This window comes from Pyrus communis, chromosome 13 (assembly GCF_041283825.1).
Source record: "Pyrus communis isolate YQ-2024b chromosome 13, ASM4128382v1, whole genome shotgun sequence".
In the NCBI taxonomy this organism is placed as follows: domain Eukaryota; kingdom Viridiplantae; phylum Streptophyta; class Magnoliopsida; order Rosales; family Rosaceae; genus Pyrus; species Pyrus communis.
The window spans coordinates 22,353,810-22,373,578 of record NC_142577.1 but is presented as its reverse complement, the minus strand read 5'-3'; the positions used below and the strand labels follow the sequence as shown (position 1 = coordinate 22,373,578).

At 34.1% G+C, this 19,769-nt stretch overlaps 1 protein-coding gene across 1 annotated transcript; it reads left to right on the top strand.

Moving 5' to 3' along the window:
- The first annotated feature begins 13,261 nt into the window (after positions 1 to 13,261).
- Positions 13,262 to 15,546, top strand: MYB108 (myb domain protein 108). The gene is made up of 3 exons (XM_068477564.2): positions 13,262 to 13,663; positions 14,205 to 14,334; positions 14,492 to 15,546. Exons 1-3 carry the CDS (start codon positions 13,447 to 13,449, stop codon positions 15,204 to 15,206), a joined length of 1,062 nt encoding a protein of 353 aa, XP_068333665.2. The 5' UTR covers positions 13,262 to 13,446; the 3' UTR covers positions 15,207 to 15,546.
- Positions 15,547 to 19,769: the final 4,223 nt, after the last annotated feature.

Below are 19,769 nucleotides of genomic sequence, written 5' to 3'. Positions count from 1 at the left end.
AGAAATTACAAGCAATCCTCAATGAGGAGGTCCAAAATGAAGGAAGGAGGGGTCTCCAACCACTCACAGTGACTTCCAATTGAAAGAGCATAACGAGCAAGCTGGTGAGCAACAATGTTGGCCTGGTGACGGACGTAGGTAACTAAATCTTCAGTGACCGCGGGTATATATAATGTATTCCTATTTAGCACTCCGTAATAATTGTTTAATTTCTTAACATACTAATGCTACTTTTCAAAAGTAGTTAGATTGAGGATATTAGGATAGTAATTATTTTTCATACGTGAATTTTTGTATGCCGGTATATATAATATATGTTAAAAAAAATTTTGTATGTGCCAGTTATACACAAAGCTTATTTTCTACAAACACTATTGACTAGTGTGATCTAATAGTAAAACTCAAAATCAATCAACGGTTGAAAATCGTTACTATAACAAGCAAATTATCCTCAACGGACTTTGGATGGTCTTCCTCTAGCCATCACCTTCGTAGATGTCTTTGTACAAAGATACATGAATGGCACCTTTGACAGTAGACGTATGGGTCAATCCGCCACATGAAAACGTAACTATGGACGGTGGATAAATCGGTATCACCGTATCTCACGATTGGGATTCTCCTCTAACCTGAAGAAATTAGTAAAATTGACACTTAAACAATTGCAAACTAGCTACGATAACGATATAAGAGTCCCTACTTTCACACGTTCACCAATCGTAGATCGACACAGTGATGCCCCTACATTGCAAACTGATTACAAGGTCCACGTATATGTGTGAGCAAGTTAGCTTTAGGGTTTAAGTTTATGGATGAAAGTTGAAACATGAGCTAAAACGAATCACAATCAAGATTTGATGGCCGGTTTGAGTGATGATCCGTGGCTAATTATCCATCTTTAATCTTGCTGGTCTTCTCCATGAAAGGGTCACCAACCCCAAAGTGGGATTTTACTATAACAAGTTAAAATAATGAAAAGGACGAATTGGGTTTTCATTTCTTATTTTCATTCTCGAAATCTTACTTCTATTTTTATCAAGGTCCTTTAACATTATTATTTGAATATTAAAGGATTTACATGTTAGCATATTTCAGTTTTAAAATTGAGAACTTATTTAATCATTTCTAAATATATCCTTTTAATTTGTACACTTTTTTTTTTTTTAAATTTTGCACCAATAAATAAATTTTTTTTTTAGCTTTAACTTGTACCCACATGTTTTATTATTATTTTTTTGGCCCATATTTTTTTTAAAAATAAAAACTTTGATTTGTACCCCATAAATTTAATTTTGATATATGCCCATATTTTTAAATTTATTTTGGACCCATATTTATTTTTTGCTGAATGTACCATGCTAATTGGATGTACTTATGTTTATGTTTTAAACTATAGCAATAGTTTTTTTTTTTTTAATATTAATAAATGCGTGGGTACATTATATTTTCGCAATAACTATGTGAAGAACAATATTATTCTATTATTGATTTCTAAGTAATTATTATATCTAAAAATATTATTTACTCTTATTTGAATTTGTTTAAATATCATAATTTGTAGGATATTAAATGCATAAATGCAGGATTTACAATGATGCTAAGAACCTTGATGAAAATATTTAATAAACATGATTTCGGCCTAACAATTGAGTTGACCAAGGACTAGAGTCAAACCCTCATGAACAAGACTTGGTGAACCCTGTGTCAATTTGCATGAAAATGAAGAAATGCTAGCATTAACCACCCATTAACGCAAGAACTTTTGACATGAGTGTTAATAGTCGTAAATGCTCAAACTTATTCATGCATGCGATGTACACTGACAACAAGGAATGCTAATGAAATTCTAAAACATATGTTGTTAATTTTGACAAGAACATTATTTGCCCCCCTTATCTGAAGAGTCATTCATCCTTATATTCCTTAATCACAAGCGACATGTATATAAAAGGGTTCATAAAAAAACTTAAAAAAAAAAAAATTATATATACACATCTCAAACTATAGTTTTATTTTAAAAAAAAAGAGTTTTAACGAAACACTCCTGATACTGTTCATTTTTAATGAAAAATCACATTTTTACCTTTTTCTAGTACTATTTATTACACTTTTATTTATCATTTTTCATTAAAACTAAAAAAAAATTAAAATTTTCATTAATTTTCCTTAGAAAAAATAATGCAGAGAGCCAACTAGCCAAGCATTTTCTCTTCGATAAACCTAATAAACATCACCAATTTAAAATTGTCGACGTGGATGACATTCTGTCATCCATCGAATCGGATCTCCTCCGTCCTCCACCAGTGTGAACTCTGACAAAGAAAGATTGCCAAAAGTTGCACCATGGCAGCTCAATGGAGGCCTTTAAACAATCAAATCAAGCAATTAGTCTTATTTTTTTTCATTCTTTTAAATCAATCATTAACCTAAACAAGCTTATGATAGACCATTGTGCCTAGTGGGGGCAACAACACGCTTGTCCAAAGACATAAAGCAGTTGTTAACTAGGGGAAAAGCAGTCTAATTATGTATAATCATATTACTAAAACTCACTAATTATTTTTGTAGAGTTAGAGACCAACATAGTTACGCAAATAAACAAAATAGCAGAGAGTGTAGGGATCACTGAGGACACTTTTCTTAATTTTAATCTTTGAAACCCTAGCTTTTGTATTTTTAAACCTAAAAAGGGGGGAAGGCGTGCGTCTAAGAGATGAGACACTAGTCGTCATTTTTCTTGTTTTCCTTGGTCTCTTTGGTGGCTTCTTCGTGCTTAGCTACATTCTTCCACGTCACATATAGAAATCAACACGTCCAAAATATTACCTTAAATTAGTATAGTGCTAATTAATTAATTTATTTATAAAGCTTGCTGCTGATCTCAATTGTCATAATGCATGCTATACTAGAAATGTATCTCTGTAGTTTTTAAATTCGTCTTATATTTGTTTGAAGGTCCTAGGGGTGCAAACCAAATGCGAAACAAGTTAACTTCTTGGATAATATTTTTTTTCCTTGCTAGCAAACAAAACATAGGTACGCTTGGTCTCTACCTCATGACGTACGACCCCTGCACTCTCTCAATTGGTTAAGCCATGCACTAAACCTATCTATTCAAATTAATTGGTTGAAAATTGAAATGCTGAATATGACTCATTCACCAACTCAAAACCTTTCAGTTGGACGCATCTGTGTACTTTGCTGGCTAGTTGACGGGGAGAGAGATAGATACAAGGGACGCTGCACAATATTAGAGCAGTTTTCACACAGTAATTAAGGTGGGACCAGCATACGAGCAATAATTCAAATGCATGGTCATACCCTACTATGCTCTATATAGCAACCGTTATCAAGAATTTCTACACAGTATATGACCGATTTGACTTCAACAATTTGGAGAGCTAATATGTAAATTTTGGCATGAAATTGAGGAAATTAATCGGCTGGGGCTTAAGCTGGGGTTGGCATAAAGGCACTGCCAGGGGCAGAGCCATTCATTTGAGCATAACATGTAAGAAAATTATCTAGAATAAGGTCAATCTGCGCATGCCATACATAGTACATACCCCCTCACCTTCCAAAAAATAAACTGTTGTTATATCTAGTGGAACAGTAGTGAATATGATTGGTCTTGCTGTGAAATGTTTATCTCCAAGGTTTACAAATTTTAAGTTCGGATTGAGATTGATTGGACTTGCCACTTGCGAGATATACGCCTTTTTTTTCTTGAATATACACTATTTTTATACAGTATTCAAATTTATATATTTGGTTTGAACCTGATTGATCGATAGGTTCATTAATCTTCTCTTTTAAAATGTAAATTAATCACAATTTTTTATTGTGTTCGAATTGAGTATGAAATTGTACTACTTAAGCTAAGCTCTACACTTTTTAATTTTGTTTAGTTTTTTTTGTGGATGAACTAATTAATGTCCAAGTATTTATGCATGGAGTTATGGATATAAAACTCATGCAAAATTTGAGATTGCTTGGGAAGGTGGACTAGGGTTTCAACATATTGCTTGTTTCTCTTATTAGAAAAGAAACAAACAGGATATTTTCGATAATTCTTTATGTCTGCTTTTTCTGGTTCCTTTTGACAATTCAAGCGTGCATAATGTAAAGATACAATGGATTGGTTCAATTTTCATGGCACATCTCTTTATCTCTCTAAACATATCAATTTTACATGTATTTATATATTCAACTAATTTATATACCTAACATATGTACCAAGTATACTTGTAGTGAAGAAAAATGTACACATACGCATGTGCCTATTTTATATGCCTTCAAATAGGTCAAAAAGTAGGGTGAGAAGAAAAAAGGGTTTACAAAACGAAGTAATTGGGTCAAAGACGCTTCACATAGGGAAGAAGAAAATAGATACTTAGAACACATTTGAACGACTAAATTAAACAGATTCGAAGAAAAAAACAGAGAGATAAAATTGAACGACTAAATTAAACAGATTCAAAGAAAAAAACAGAGAGATAAAGAATAATAAGAAGAAGAAGATGACTGGGCAGTGGAAATGTCAACCACATGAAGCCCTTAAAGCACGCCTTAGCTTTTGAAAATAGAGACCAAAATAGAAAATACTATGGATTGTATGGTGTTCTGTTCAGTGTGTCTCTTTCATCGTGAATTTCCCATATTAATCGTTTTTTTTTTGTTTTTTTAACAAACCTATTGGAATTACATACCTTTTTTTATTGATTATTCAACTTGCCAAGAAGTGTGAATTTCAACTCAAACATGACTTCGAGGATGAAACCAAATTGTCACTTGTGAGAGTATTAAATTAAGTTATCAGTCATTTTAAGTGAACTAATTTTTTAGACTACATTTGCAAACTTCTTTTAGACTACATTTGCAAAATATTTGATTATGTTAATCAACATTTAAGATAATAATCAAATCATCAACAATTACATTATGTAAAAATATAACTTAAATAAATATCTTTCTTACCTTATAGCATTACCCCGGAAGTTACATCATGACGAGGATGGAGCGGCTCCCTTTAAAAGTGTATGATTTGTGGTGTGGGAACAGTAGAAAGTAGCCAGAAAGAACTCAAGAAGTGACACATGATGATGAGGATGGAGCGGCTCCATTTAAAGTTACATGGTTTGCTGTGGGAACAGTAGAAAGTAGCCAGAAAGAACTCAAGAAGTGACACATCTTCCTTTCATAGTTACTTTATTAATACAAACCCTAGACACGATTCGACTTTTGATATAGGTCGAGAAGATCGAGATGCACATGATTCTGCAATTCGATTTTCTTGTTTTAATCATTTACTAATACTAAGATAAAAATATATATACAAGCGAAGCATCTAATAATCATGAGAAGTATTCAGAATTTCCAAGACAAAATACATTTCACATTTTAAAAGAACATTTGGCTTCTTCACGTGCTTCATGTGTTACGTGTATGCAGAGGTATTTAGTTATGCCTAATTGGTCGAGAGGGAAGTGCTTCATGACTGTGCGGAGCTCATTATTTCTATTCATGTTTATGGTACGGGCAAAGTAAAAATTGGTAAATTCAACCAACACGTGTGCTTGGGGAACTGATTGTAGCACTCATTTGGAACGAGATTTGTGATGTAAATAAAAAATGGTTCTTTATTTGTGCTTCACTTAGTGTATAAATCTCCCAAGAGTCATGTCGTGAAAAAAAAAAGGAAAATTTCAGTCCCCAGTTGAAAAATCAATGTGATTTTCATTGGGGTTCTTCCGATTCAAAGAAAAGTTGAGGTCTTAGAAGGTTCTTGTTCGAAGGGTTTGCAGCTGGGTTTTTGGTTCCATTGATTTATTGGAAAGTTTCGTTTTGGGTTGAGAAAATATAAAATTTGAGGTTTTTTAATCAAGTTTTTGAGAATATGTAAAATATGGTTGCTGGATGTATTTGGAGTCTGCAGAAATTTTGTGTTGGGGTTCAATTTCTTTGTATCAGAAAATGGGTTAATTTTTTTTTTTGTCATTATCTTGTTTCTTAGTCTGATACTACATTAAACACTTCATTAAATCAGTCTAGTTTAGTCTATTCTAAGCCAGTCTCACATAGTGTCTAAAACTAATCAAATCCGAGATAGTCTAATACAACAAACGCACCTCACCCAAAAAAACAAAAAATGTGTCATATGCGTTCTGCAACAAAAATCGATCGAAACAGTGGTTCTGTTAAAAAGAACAGCACTACAGCAGATGATCCATCACAAGTTAAAAGCTTAATCTTACGTACAGCGCTACAAAGCATTCGACTTGATAGGTCGCAATCATGTTTCTATACAATTTCGAAACTACTGGAGCTGGGTAGAAATGAAAAAAAATTACTTTTACATGCATTTAACTGCAAATCCAATAATGGTGTGAAGTGAATGAAAGAGAAATTAAACTTGAACAGCATCTGTTGAAAATTTTATATCGGAAAATTGACAAGAAAATTGTTTTTAATTACACAAGTTTTTTAAGATTAAAGTCTCATAATTAATGGACTAACAAATAATTTAGTTGGAAATAATACTGTCATGGTCCTCCTAGAAGAGAAATTTTTAGTTGTGACGGGAACACGGGTTGTACACTATGTGTTTTTATATAAGACGTGAGAAATTTTATTTTTTAGGTTATTAAATTTTTAACACACATATCGCACAATTTATATAATAACACATAATGTACCATTCTGTATAACAATCATACTGAAAAATCTCTTTTTCTAGAACTATTCGACCCGCAATTATAGGTGGGTTATATAGTAGGAGGTTTTCAAGTTCCAGAAGAAATATTTTTGGTGGTGGTGGGACACGTGTCAAAGAGTTAGACAGTTGGAGTTTTCTTTTCTGGTTGTGCTTTTCTCCCTCTGGTTTCCTTTACGGGAGTAGAAGCTGATTCTTAGAGTTGGTATAGACCCTCCTCTGCCCCCAGCTTTTTCAAGGAAAGGTCTTTTCAGTTTTCACACTACATATATATATATATATATATGTATGTATATGTCTATGTATATAGATATATCAGTTGGGCCTTTTATATAATTGTATTCTGATCACGCTGGTGCTCAAACAATTTTAAAACCGAAGGAATACTCATGAACAGAATATTAACTGAATTATTAAAGGGTTCTGCACAATAATTGCTTGTTTTTCACCCTGCAAAGTGGCACTGAGAGTGTTTTTTCACCGTTGAGTATTACAAGGGTAGAAAAAAGGTGTTTGCAGATGTTATCTGTTTTTTCTCCATATAATTTTGCCTTTTACTTGGTAAAGGGGTAATTTGGGCATGAGATGCATGACCCAGTACGTAGAAGCAAGTAACCGACTCATGACAAAGATTGAACACCTATATTTTCTCTTTCCTTCCCCAAGTTACCGTACAAGCGTGGATGTCAAGTTACTGTAGATGGAGCTAGAAATTTACATAGGGGTAGGCTACTATTTTCTCTTTGTGGAACAAGGAGTGTAAATTTAGTTTAGGATGGACTAAATTTTGTCATCACAAATTTAGGGTAAATATTAGTAGTAATTTCGGATTTCTCCAACAAATGAACAAGGCTATAACCCATGGAAGCCTGTAGCCGGCTGCAATGACGAAACTACATAGGAGCAAGGAGGTGCAGTCGCACCTCCAATCATTAAAAATTAACCTTAAGAGCGATAATTCACTCCTCTAATTTCTCTGAACATGCATAGAAGGGTTTCATTTTCTACTTCTTTACCCCCACAACACCATGATCGTCTTCTCTTCCTTCTCATGGATTCATGTGACTGTGACTGTGAACTCCATTTGATGTTCTCTCTGTTTTTTATTGTCTTCTTCTTTTGGTTGGGGTTGTTATTATTTGTGTTTGTATTTGAGATGTACTAATTGCAGTGTTACTCAATTACGAATTTGTAAACATGTCATTAGAATGATTAACTTGATGTTTAGGATTTGATTATCTACATTTTTGGAGACCTTTAACCCTTTTAAATTTCGCCCCTTGCCCCTCCCTCGATAATTCTAGACTTCGCTACTAGCTGACTAGGCTCTTATTATTGGATATTGTGTACAAGAAATATACCTTGTACTCATCTCATTGCTCATTTCTCTTCAAATTTAGACAAATGGAGATGAGAACAATGACTCTGAAATATATGGAAGTTTCTCTCCGTGTTTCGACAATTCATTTTCTTAAATGTTAAATAATTAACTTTATAGAACATTTGTTTGAACTTTTTTTTTTTATTTTTTTTATAACAACGATATTATCTACACTAAGGGAGAGGGTGAGCTAAGCCTTACAATAAGCTAGTAATAATGTGGTTCAAATTCACCTTTGGCAATAACCGAACTTAAGACCTCTTACAAGTGAAGAGGAATATACCACTATCCGTAGTACTAAGTGGCAAGTTTGAACTAATTATATATGATAAATTCCTTATCAAAATGAAAACTTGGGTTATAAGGCTTAGGTGTTGAACCAGAACAACAAACAAAACGGTTTTCTACTCCCCTTTTCTTCTCTTTCTTTTGTTGTACTCGGATTGGGATCTTCTCCGGATTTCACACTCCAGAGCCTACGGATCCCACAATCCGGATCGTTCAATTTAAATTTAGTGGTCTCCGTTAGCCCATCCACTGGCCAAGCTCACACACATCCCTCTCTCTCTTAAATATTTTGAATTGCCTGATTTATAGGCTCCGGAGTATGAGATCCAGAGTGGATCTCAATCCTTGTATTGGAGAGGGCATAATAAAAACCATGATTGGTTTTGTAGAATAGAGAGATGTTCCGTTTCTCACTATATATAAATTAAAGCTACTTGATTGAAGTATGCTTCCATTTTACAGTGAATATAATTATATAAATGTATGCCCCTACTATTTCTATAGGCTGTATGATTAATTAAACTAGCTTTTAGGCACTTAAACCTTATTCATTATTTTTATAAGCAACATTGTCATATCCAACTCATTCAGGCCTCCACTAATTTTTTTTCTTCTTCTTTTGGTTTGTGCAGCATAATCCTGCATAAACTTCATTAAACAATAATTATAAAAATTAGTAAACATCTTTTCGGTTTTAGTTCACACTGTGCCAACATTGGCTCCTTTGAATCATAACCCTAAACCCCAACTCCCACTAATTCTAAGGCTCATGGATGGAACCAGGTTATGTGATATTTCACGTGACTCCTAAATTCCTTTTCTTTTCTTCCTTTTTGTTTTGTATTTTATAACATCATCTACTTTTCATATTTTGGCTGGTTCCATTGCTACTCGTAGGAGTGTTTTCTAAAAGTATTTTAAAAATAAATGGATATATATATATATATATATAATATGGAGAAATATGTGCATACAGACAACCGTCGTAATAAAAAACTTGAAAACACATGTAGATTTCCGACCAAATTGACATAAAGTATTTGGAGAACACAAAAGATGTTCCCCTGATATGAGAAAGAGAGGGCCGGAATTGGATACTTATGAACAATAAAAAATCTACATTAGCAAGGTGCATGCATATATTACATAAACATCGCACGTGTTGATCATGCCCTCCTCTTTTTGTATCAACTCATATATAAAGACAGAGATTTTGTGTTTGTATTATTTTTATAAACTTATCACTCAAATGCGCATGCATGTCTCTAATGCTATGAGTTTCCCTTCACCGGCCCCGGTAGCTTTTCTTCTTTCTTTTAAGGTTCGGCCATAAATTTTCGCTTTAGAATCAAGTCAATCAACAAAAATAAGATTAGAGGTTAATCATATTCTCATGAAGGATTATACCATATATATAATACTGTGTGAAATTGTTCTTTAAACCACGACGTAAATAAAAATATTAGTGTCTAAGACAATATACTGGTTCATTTGATTTGCGGATTATAGCCATAGGAATCATTTATGTGAATCATTCTTATATGTGATAAAACCAGTGATGGGAACGACTAATGCCACATGGATTTTTAAACCCACTTCTACTTTTTTTTCTTCTATAAATTACCATCAGTGTAAATTTGTACGTAATACTGTTTTAATTTACATATGCAATGCAAATGTATTATTGGAAAACAAACCATTTTTCTCGTTTCCTTTCTCCGTAGTTTTCAAACTCTGGAATGAAACTCTTCCGTTATCATGCTCTATAGGAATTAACTCTTCATTCTCAAACAGACTTTCTATGAACCAAATGAGTGTTATGTTAAAAAAAATTAAAGGACGAGAAAAGAAGAAAACTTAATGAAAAACTCTAAATCTTATTTTATATACACAAAGGAAAGAACACTACAAATTTGACAAAAAGGCAACATAACACGAAAGGACCACACCTTGCTAAACTTGAGTTACACGATGTGTAAAAACTTAACTCTGGACAAATAGGAAAGGCAAAAAAACCCTAATAACAAATAGGAAAGTACAGAACTATAATACATGAAATACCAAAATACAACAACATCAACAAAGCCTTATCCTAAGTGGGGTTGGCTATATGAATCCTAGAACGTCACTGTGCTTGTTTTGTGCCAATTTCGTTTAGGATTCATTATCATAAGGATTCGACATAAGACCAAAGTGCCGATTGTCCACTACTTGACGCACTCCCCTCCTCCTTCGTCCGGGTTTGGGACCAATAGTATAAGATAAACTCCCACAGGTGGAGTTCAAATACCAAAATACAAGGTGAAAAAAAGAAGCAGTATATCAGTAGTTAGTTGATTAAATACACCAGTAGTTTAGTTGCAAGATTGACGATGCATAATATAGAGATTAGTACGCTAAAACTTCTTCATTTAATTAAAATTGCACTAATTAGCCGCAGTGGAGGACTATATCTACTTCCGTTTCTTTAATTATCAATCCCGCATTGTCAACTTTTGGGCAACTTTAATCACCAATTTGCTATGATATTTGATGGCCGTCTACTCTGCTTTAATATAAGTGGGATAAAAAAAATTAAATACAAGCAATTAATTAAAGTTTTACCCCTTCTGCTAGGCAATCAAAGCATTTATTTGGATGAACTCCTATCAATGATCAGCCTGCTCAAACTGGCAAAACTATATGTACATTTGATTTGTAAAGTTCAAATTAACTGCAACGGCATGTAATTTTGGTGATCGAGAGCATATACAATGCCACGTCTAAGACTTATTTGTGAGGCTCGAATTATTTTTAAAGTTAAACTTCCACATTACAAGGAACTTGTAACTCAATTAGTTAAGAGTATATACAATTACTCTTGGTATCTTGAGTCCAAATCTATTCTCCTACTTGTGTAAGAAAAATGTGTAAACTTCCTTTACGATATACAAGATTATTGGACCAATCCCAAGTTGTGGTGAATAAAAGCCGACCTATTAGACGGAGACAGCATTGTGTGGGGACTGCTAGCTCATATCAAGGAGGTTGTTTATAAAGAATATTAGAAGATTAGAGCTCTAATAACCTCACAAAAGAGTAATTTAATTTTCATATTCACTGGGAAAAAGGGTGTTGAGCAGTCAAATGCTGTACCTTCTCAACACTCATCAGAAATTCAGAATGTAGGTTGGGGTTTGTAACTATTAATTAGTAGCCTGAGGCTACGAGAGGTGCTTAATTGGATTATTTGCCAGAAAAAAGGGGGAAAACAAGATAAAAAAGTTGCTTCGATACAAGAAAATAAAATACAAGAAAAACGTTTTCTTTGTTGTAATTGGACAATACATGAAAAGAAAACAAACAAACAAACAAACAAACAACTTTTTTTATATTTAAATTTATTATTATTAAGGGGCGGGGAAATGATTCGAAACTATTACAATAATTTAGAGGAGATGAGAGTTTCGAACTTGAAACCTATGGGTGGAAATCCAACACCCTATCCGTTAGGATATTGGACCACATGAAACAAACAAACAAACAAATGATTATTGATCACTTATTTTATAAATTGATTGATGCTAAAACGAAAAAAAGGTGTTACTTTTTCATATGCCTCTCCTATTTTGAGTAAGATTTTCAATGAATATTATCTAGTAATTTAAATAAAAGTAATCAATAGGATGAGAATTAGTCTCATATTGGTTGAATTGCTTGAATTAGTGTATATATTTATTGAGTCCCTTCACATAACAAGCTATGTTTCTGATCGGATAAGTTTTTTTATTTCCTTTTGGCAATAAGGCTAGCCAGGTAAGCAGCAGAGCCAGTATATGGGTTGGTGATCTTAATATGCAGGACCACCAAATGGAATTCTCAATCACCCTATGATCTCTTCACTTGTCAGCTTAAACTTGTGGATTGAAATATGCAAAACCTTTTATTGGAGCATTTTCAATGGAGATGCGCACATTTGAGATCATTTGCATCCCATTTTACATTTTTTGTGGACATAAACGTGGGTTGTACTCCAATAGTAGAGATATAAAATTGAAATCCCGTTAATTTTCCCTCCACGAGATGTAAAAATAATATGCAAATTTACATTTTGATTTACATTTTCCGATCAAGTTGTAAATTCCAGTTTTTCATTGGAGAACTTTCCGGCTAACAGAAAATGTATTCAAGACATTTTACATCTTCCGTTGTAGATGTCCTTAGGCATCCACCAAGAGATGTACAAATTTGTTCTTGTACTCAATAAAAATGCACAAAAGAATCTCCAACCCATGAAGCAAAAAGAAGAAGATTAAATAAGGTTCAAAGAGCTGTTCTTGACCCTTCTTACTGTTTTCTGTTGATATGGATGTGATTCGAGGTTAATATTCTTTCCCGATTGTATATAGACAAGTTCGAATTTGTGGAGCTTATGGCATCTAACTAGCAGGCACAAGATTCATTTAACTAATTAATCAGAGTGCCAAAAGAATAAGCATATGAATAGAAGAAAAAACCAGAGTAATCCATTAGAAAACCTTAGTTTGTCTTTATCGTCATCACAGTAGAATTTGGCAGTTCCATATATAATAAGAATAAAAATTTACAACAAAAAAAATGCAACATGCTTCGAGATGGATAAAACCCATTTTCTAAACACAAAATGCACGCACGTATTCATTTACAAAGGCACAACAAAGAGGAGGAGGTAATAAAGTCAAAGGGTCAAACTTGAAAGCCTCTTTTTCTAACTAATATATTTACTTAAGTTAAACAAGCTTAAGTGTGTGTGCTTAATTATTTGATTAAAAAGTAATTAGACTTCCCCACTCCAACAAGTCCCCATTGCGGCATCGCGTAAGTCCGTCCTATTCCTACATCTATCCTATCTCATCTCTCACATGCTTAACTTTTTCTCCATTTTCAAACCTATCCTTTCATCTATAAAAGCCATCCCCTCTCTGTTTCCCGTACATCCATCCAACTCTCTCTCTCTCTCTCTCAAAATCTCCAAGAACAAAGCAAGGAAAGCATTAAGCAAACCCTTTTTTTTTGTGTGTCCATTTGGAGAATTGATATTCTGGAGATGGACATGGCGAAAGGAAGCAGAGATTGCAACAGCCCATCATCACAATTCTCGGCAGAAATCCTCAATGAAACTGGCTCTTATGATCATGAGGAAGCTGAGGATCAGATGATGGACCTGCGAAGAGGGCCTTGGACTGTTGAGGAAGACCTAGCTCTCATGAATTACATTGCTAACCACGGTGAAGGCCGCTGGAACTCCCTCGCTCGCTGCGCAGGTAAATCATAATTTTATAATAAGATGAGTTTAGCGTAAATTATTCTATCGTTTATCAACAATATAGAAATTGGCTTAATAGTTGGGTATTTCTTTTTACAGCTTTTTGTTTAGTTCATTGAGATGGGTTTTAAATTGCGTGAGAAAGAGTGAAAGAAACTACATAATTTGCACCCAAAAAAATCATCTCTCTTCTTTATTGGGTCCTACGAAAAGGATAGATGTAGTGTGAAAAACTTCACATTTCCTTGAAAAAGAAAAAAAATTAGTGCGTGAAAATTTATAAAGATTTGGGAGTGAGAATATGCTAGATATTTTGATGATGATGTGAACTACATCTTCCATGAAGATTTTGATAATTCTTTAGCTAGCCTTATCCCCAGAGGCTACAAAAGCTTATATATATTTTAGAGAACCCAATTGTCATAAAGTATGAGCAATTTGAAGGAAATAATTAAAAAATGTTCTTAAAAGAACTTCACTTAAATTATTTTGCTACATAATATCTGACAAACTTATTCAACTTTGCAACCAAAACCCAGGTCTGAAAAGAACCGGAAAGAGCTGCAGATTGCGGTGGCTCAACTATCTCCGCCCTGATGTCCGTCGTGGTAACATCAGTCTTGAAGAACAGCTTCTGATTCTGGAACTTCATTCTCGCTGGGGAAACAGGTAATTATACATAATCATCATCAAAACATACGATAAAAATTATTCTAAGAATCTATCTACATATATGGATTTTAGATTTTTTATGTCTGCTTTCCCGAATTAACCCTAATGAGTATTTACTAAGACAAAAAGGTCACTTTTCTGTCAATCATTACAGATGGTCGAAAATTGCACAGCAATTGCCAGGAAGGACTGACAATGAGATAAAAAACTATTGGAGGACCCGTGTCCAAAAACACGCCAAGCAACTCAAATGTGATGTCAACAGCAAGCAGTTCAAGGACACCATGAGATACCTCTGGATGCCTAGATTGGTCGAAAGAATCCAAGCCGCCGCGGCCACCTCCACTGCCATCAACGCCACCGCCACTAATTCCTCCATCGCGGCCCCATCCACCACTCACCACTTCAACAACAACATTAACAACAACTTCCAATCTTCAGCACAAATGTTATTACAGCCAAGTGACCATCAGTTCGGGGTTTCATCACACTCCCAACTCACACCGAGTTACAATACTCCGGAGAATTCTAGTACGGCGGCCTCATCGGACTCGTTTGGGACTCAGGTATCACCTGTTTCCGACCTCACTGATTATTACACCCCTACTACTGCTGCTGCGGCTATCTCGGTTAACAATAACCATACCCCGGATAATAGTTACTTCGTCCAGGCCAATCATCAAGTTGGTACTTACGACAACTACTCGGGGTACTTCGGTAATCAAGGGTTCGGATTAGAACATTTCCAAAACATGGACGAGCAAAACAACAATGGTCAGTGGGGCACTGTGGACGGTGGGGACATATCGGACAATTTGTGGAATGTTGAAGACATGTGGTTCTTACAACAGCAGCTCAGCAACATTTGATGATCGAACGTCTGAAATTACTATAAAAGGGGGTGAAAGTGATGCATTCATTGTAGCTAGAGATAAAAACAGAACAAAAATGTAGAAGAAAATATATTTGGGAAATAGAAGAAAACCCCATGAAATAGAATTGATCTAAATATAGGAATTGTGAGGGACATAGATCTAATTGTGGATTAATAACCGGTTTGTAATTTGTTCTTTTTTATTTTTGGGTGAGGAATCTGTAATTTGAGATTTTATTTTTTAATTTCTTCTTTCTTTGGAATGTATGACATTGATGAATTGTGCAACCAGATTTGTTAAGTTGGCACATAATTACGATCATATTTGTGTATTACTTACTAATTTTTATGATAAACATAATATTTGAAATTTGGCTACTATACAATTACCACCTCCACGTTCATATACCGTTTATTAGTACATATATACATTAAAATTGTAACTTAATTACGTCAAAATACATGTAAGTTTTAAAAATTTGTCAAGAATCCGATTTGTAATATGTTTCTTGTTTTAATAAAAAAACATAAAAAAAAATTAATTGTTTTAACGATTGATTGCATTATAGAAGCATGTTTAATAATATATTTTATTTTAAATATATTATAATACAAAAGAAGTGCATAATTGGTTCCACCATCTTTAGTTACATATGTCCTTATTAAACTGTTATAATATGCAACTGATTAAGTGGTGCAAACTTTTGAAAGTCTTGTCCATGGGGCCTGAACCAGATTAAAGCCCCCTCAAAGTTTCTAGATTGCTTAAAGGTAGTTTGCAATTATTTTCCCTAAGTGGTGTCGTGGGATTTGTGGACTTGTATCTTAAGTTGGCCATTAAGAACAACGTTCCACAGGTTAATTAAAAAGATTGAGCTTTATCTCTTGTTAGTTACCCATATCAAAAGCCATCTAAATACGATTTCAAAGCTCCGTTTCTTTTTTGTATGCCCTCGTACCGACGTGACAAGTTGCTTAATTAGAACCCATTTAGCAAGACAAATCAAAGATGGTTTGTGACGTGTGTCCATAATCCATATAATCCAAATCTTCGGCTAGTTTAATTGGTAACCGATTTGTTTAATACTGCCTTTATGTTGAATTATCTTTTTGCTATGGTTCTAGAAGAAGGCTTAAATAACATCAATGTATATTTTCACTTCTAGGTCGGAGTTGAAAGATTTTTAAAAAGGCTTATTGACATGTTTATGGCCAGTTTATCGAAGGTCAATTTAAAAATGTCTCGTTTTTGAGGGTTGGCAAATCAAGTATTAAGATTTGAAGTGGTTTCATATGTTTATATTTATTGCAATAGAACAACACATCTAGTTGTCTCTTTTGCGTATCGTCATAAATTTTTTTATGAGATCTATTCGATTACTTAATATCATTAAGATACCTACTCAAATCCAACAAAATTCCACTGTGGAAAAATAAAAACATGAAGAATTTGTAAAAGAAAGAAAACAAATCCTAATTGGAGGGCTATTAAATATAGGTTGGCACGTGCAAAGATGAAAAAAAGTCCAAATAAAACGTGATGGAATGGTAGACTACGAGAAAGAGAAATAGGGTGTATGGCGGCGGGAATTCTTGTACGCCGCGTGCCCATAAGAGAAGCCACCACAGTGGTCCCGGTCGGTGACAGGGTTGAGGACCTGCCACGTGTTACATATGCACAGGAAGTGCCTTGTGATTTATGGGTAAGGGAAAGAGATCATTTCCGAATCTTTTCTTTCAAACGCACGGATTAAGTGATCTTGAAATTTGATTTAACGGTTAAAAAATAGAAAAGTTGGTAAAAAATTTTAAATGTTATAATAATTTTTTACCGTTTGATTAAATTTTAAAAGTCTAGATTACTTTATTCTTAAGCTTTGAAGAAAGAGATCCGAAGATGATCTCTTTCCCCAATACCACATACGCTTCCTGGGACAGAAGCACTGAGAGCCGCAACCCTTGAAACTGCCCCTATAAAACCAGTGCACGTATGACCTGTATATACATAAAAACCTATATGTATATGTTTATACGATGCACATACGGTGTGCATACGGTATGGGGGACTCGCTAAATTGAATGTACAACTGGACTCCACAATCACAAATGGTCTTGGAGACTTATCTTCCGCCACGTTGATTTTCAATTTTTCCCCTTTTAGTTCAACGCAAAGTTTTTATGAGTGGAAAAATTTGCATGCGCTGGAAAATTATGTACACCTACATGTTACAATATAAATAGTAATATTTTTTTTTTCAAATATTCAATTACTTGTATTATAACATTTGGTATACAAAATCGTGTTTCAACACACAAAAAAATCTCTTATGAGCGGGTCCCCCTTCGAGAGTAGACTATCTACGACTTCTCTGTCAGGATTTGAGACCAATTTGGCTTACGTGGCACCTTGACTGCCTCTTATTGCGGGCGTCGGTGGTGTCCTTTGTTCTTCGGTTGGCTATTGTACAATCCACCTAAATCCTAAAAGGAGCAAATGTATCCATATGATTCAGGCATACATAGAACCTTAAAAATAGAGAGATTCATTTAATTTGACAAGAACAAAAAGAGATGTGATCGATGGTTCGAACTGCCCATTTGTTCGTTACTCATCACCAAAGGTTAACTAATTTGATGTTAAACGTTTAAGTCTTGTTTGGTCTCGATGATAAGATTGAAATGAATAAATCTTATATTAACATATGTTAAAGGTACAAATAAAAATTTATGTTCCATGATAACTCAATTTTTGACATATTAATCTGAGTATTTAAAATTATGGGTATGAGTTTGAACTTAAGATTATCATTGAAATACGAGCGTGTTTTAAAAACAATTGCATTGTCGTTGGAAAATTTTTGTAGCTAGTCCCATATTTTACAATATTATATGTATATATGCATATACATATGTACTATAGAATATTGTATGTATATGCATACCATACAATATTATATGACCATACATATGTACGTGGATATTTTTATATATGTTCTAAATTTTGATGACAATTTGATTTTGAACTGGTACAGCCTCTTTTTGTGTCCTAAGGGTGTTCTAGTGTGTATAGAACAGAAGTTGGTGAAAACAAACTAATATAGGGCGGTGAGGAAGAGTCAAAATGCTTTTATTTTCAAAGTTTTCATGCAACTAGTCTTTTGACATTATGTAGCTTCAACTCGTTCTTCTTCATAACATTGAATATAGTAAGCAATAACGTTTAATATAGCAGCAGGTAGCCGAGGTTAAATTACCACAAAATGCCATGCATGCTCTGAATGTAAATTTCCTCCATCTTCTCCTTTAACGAAAATGTACATACAAAATAATAACACTAAAGATTAAGGCAAAAAGCCTCATGCGCCCACGATGAATGAGGGGCTTTGGCTGAAAAATCTTCGATGCTAAAATTAGAATTCTGAAAAGAATGTGTTTAGGAGTTTGTGGGTAGAAACTGGTTTAGCTTTTTAGTGGGAGAATAGAGCTATTTATAGGGGAGTGACCCGCCCTATTTGGAGAATAGTGGCCGGCCATATATGGTGGAATTGTGTGAATAATTAACATGACAATTAATCCTAAATTAAATAGGAAAATTGGGAGTTACCTTTTGAATAAGGATTTGATGAGGAGTGATAAGAGGGATTTGAATAAATACCATTTTGATCACCTTTGACTCTTCCTTGATTGAGCAGTTATCGTCCGTCGCATGCTCGTGGGAATCCTGGTGTTCCTTGAGAGTAATTTTGTCATTTTAATCCAAAAATCCACGTGTCACCTTTATAATTTTCTTAATTATTTTTTGGGTCCACGCATGCATACGCATATGTTTTGTTAGCCAGTTAATTAGTATATAGCATATTGTTAATAGCCGTCATTTGTTAACCTTGAAATATAACTGTTTTCAAACAATAACATTCGCGATTATCAACATATATACTAATATATACGAGATGTAAGACGAAGGTCTGAGCTAAATCACACAATGAATCATCTATAATTTGTTATAAATTAAACTCATCTTTTAGATCAGTTGAACTTAAAATCCTCACTTACAAGTAAAAAAAAATACCGTCAAAACTGTCGTCCTAGTGTCATCAAGTGTAAAAGTTTGATAGCCCTAAACCCACACGTCCCCAAAAGACAAAAACTTACAAAGAGATTGTATTAACGTCCACCGCTTCCTTTTATGTAAACAAAAGAACTTGTTAATCAAGATCATCCAATAAAGCATTCTCTTCACTTTCCCCAATTAGAGAACAATTAGGGCCACACACGTACTTAAGCATCATAATCTCACAGACAAAACCACATGGTAACCTAATCCATCAGAGACAAATTTCATTATTTCCGGACCCGTGTACAAACAGAGATATTGAGCCCACATGGATTTTCCCAGTTCTTACAACTCTGGACCACCTTGAAGCACTTTCTCTTCTCTTTTACTAAGCATTTTCGAGCTGATTGATGTATCCATTACCATTCCCTTATTTCTATTCCCTTTCCCATTCCCTTTATATCTCTGACCGATGATATCAATTGCGTGAAGCTTTGTGTTGAA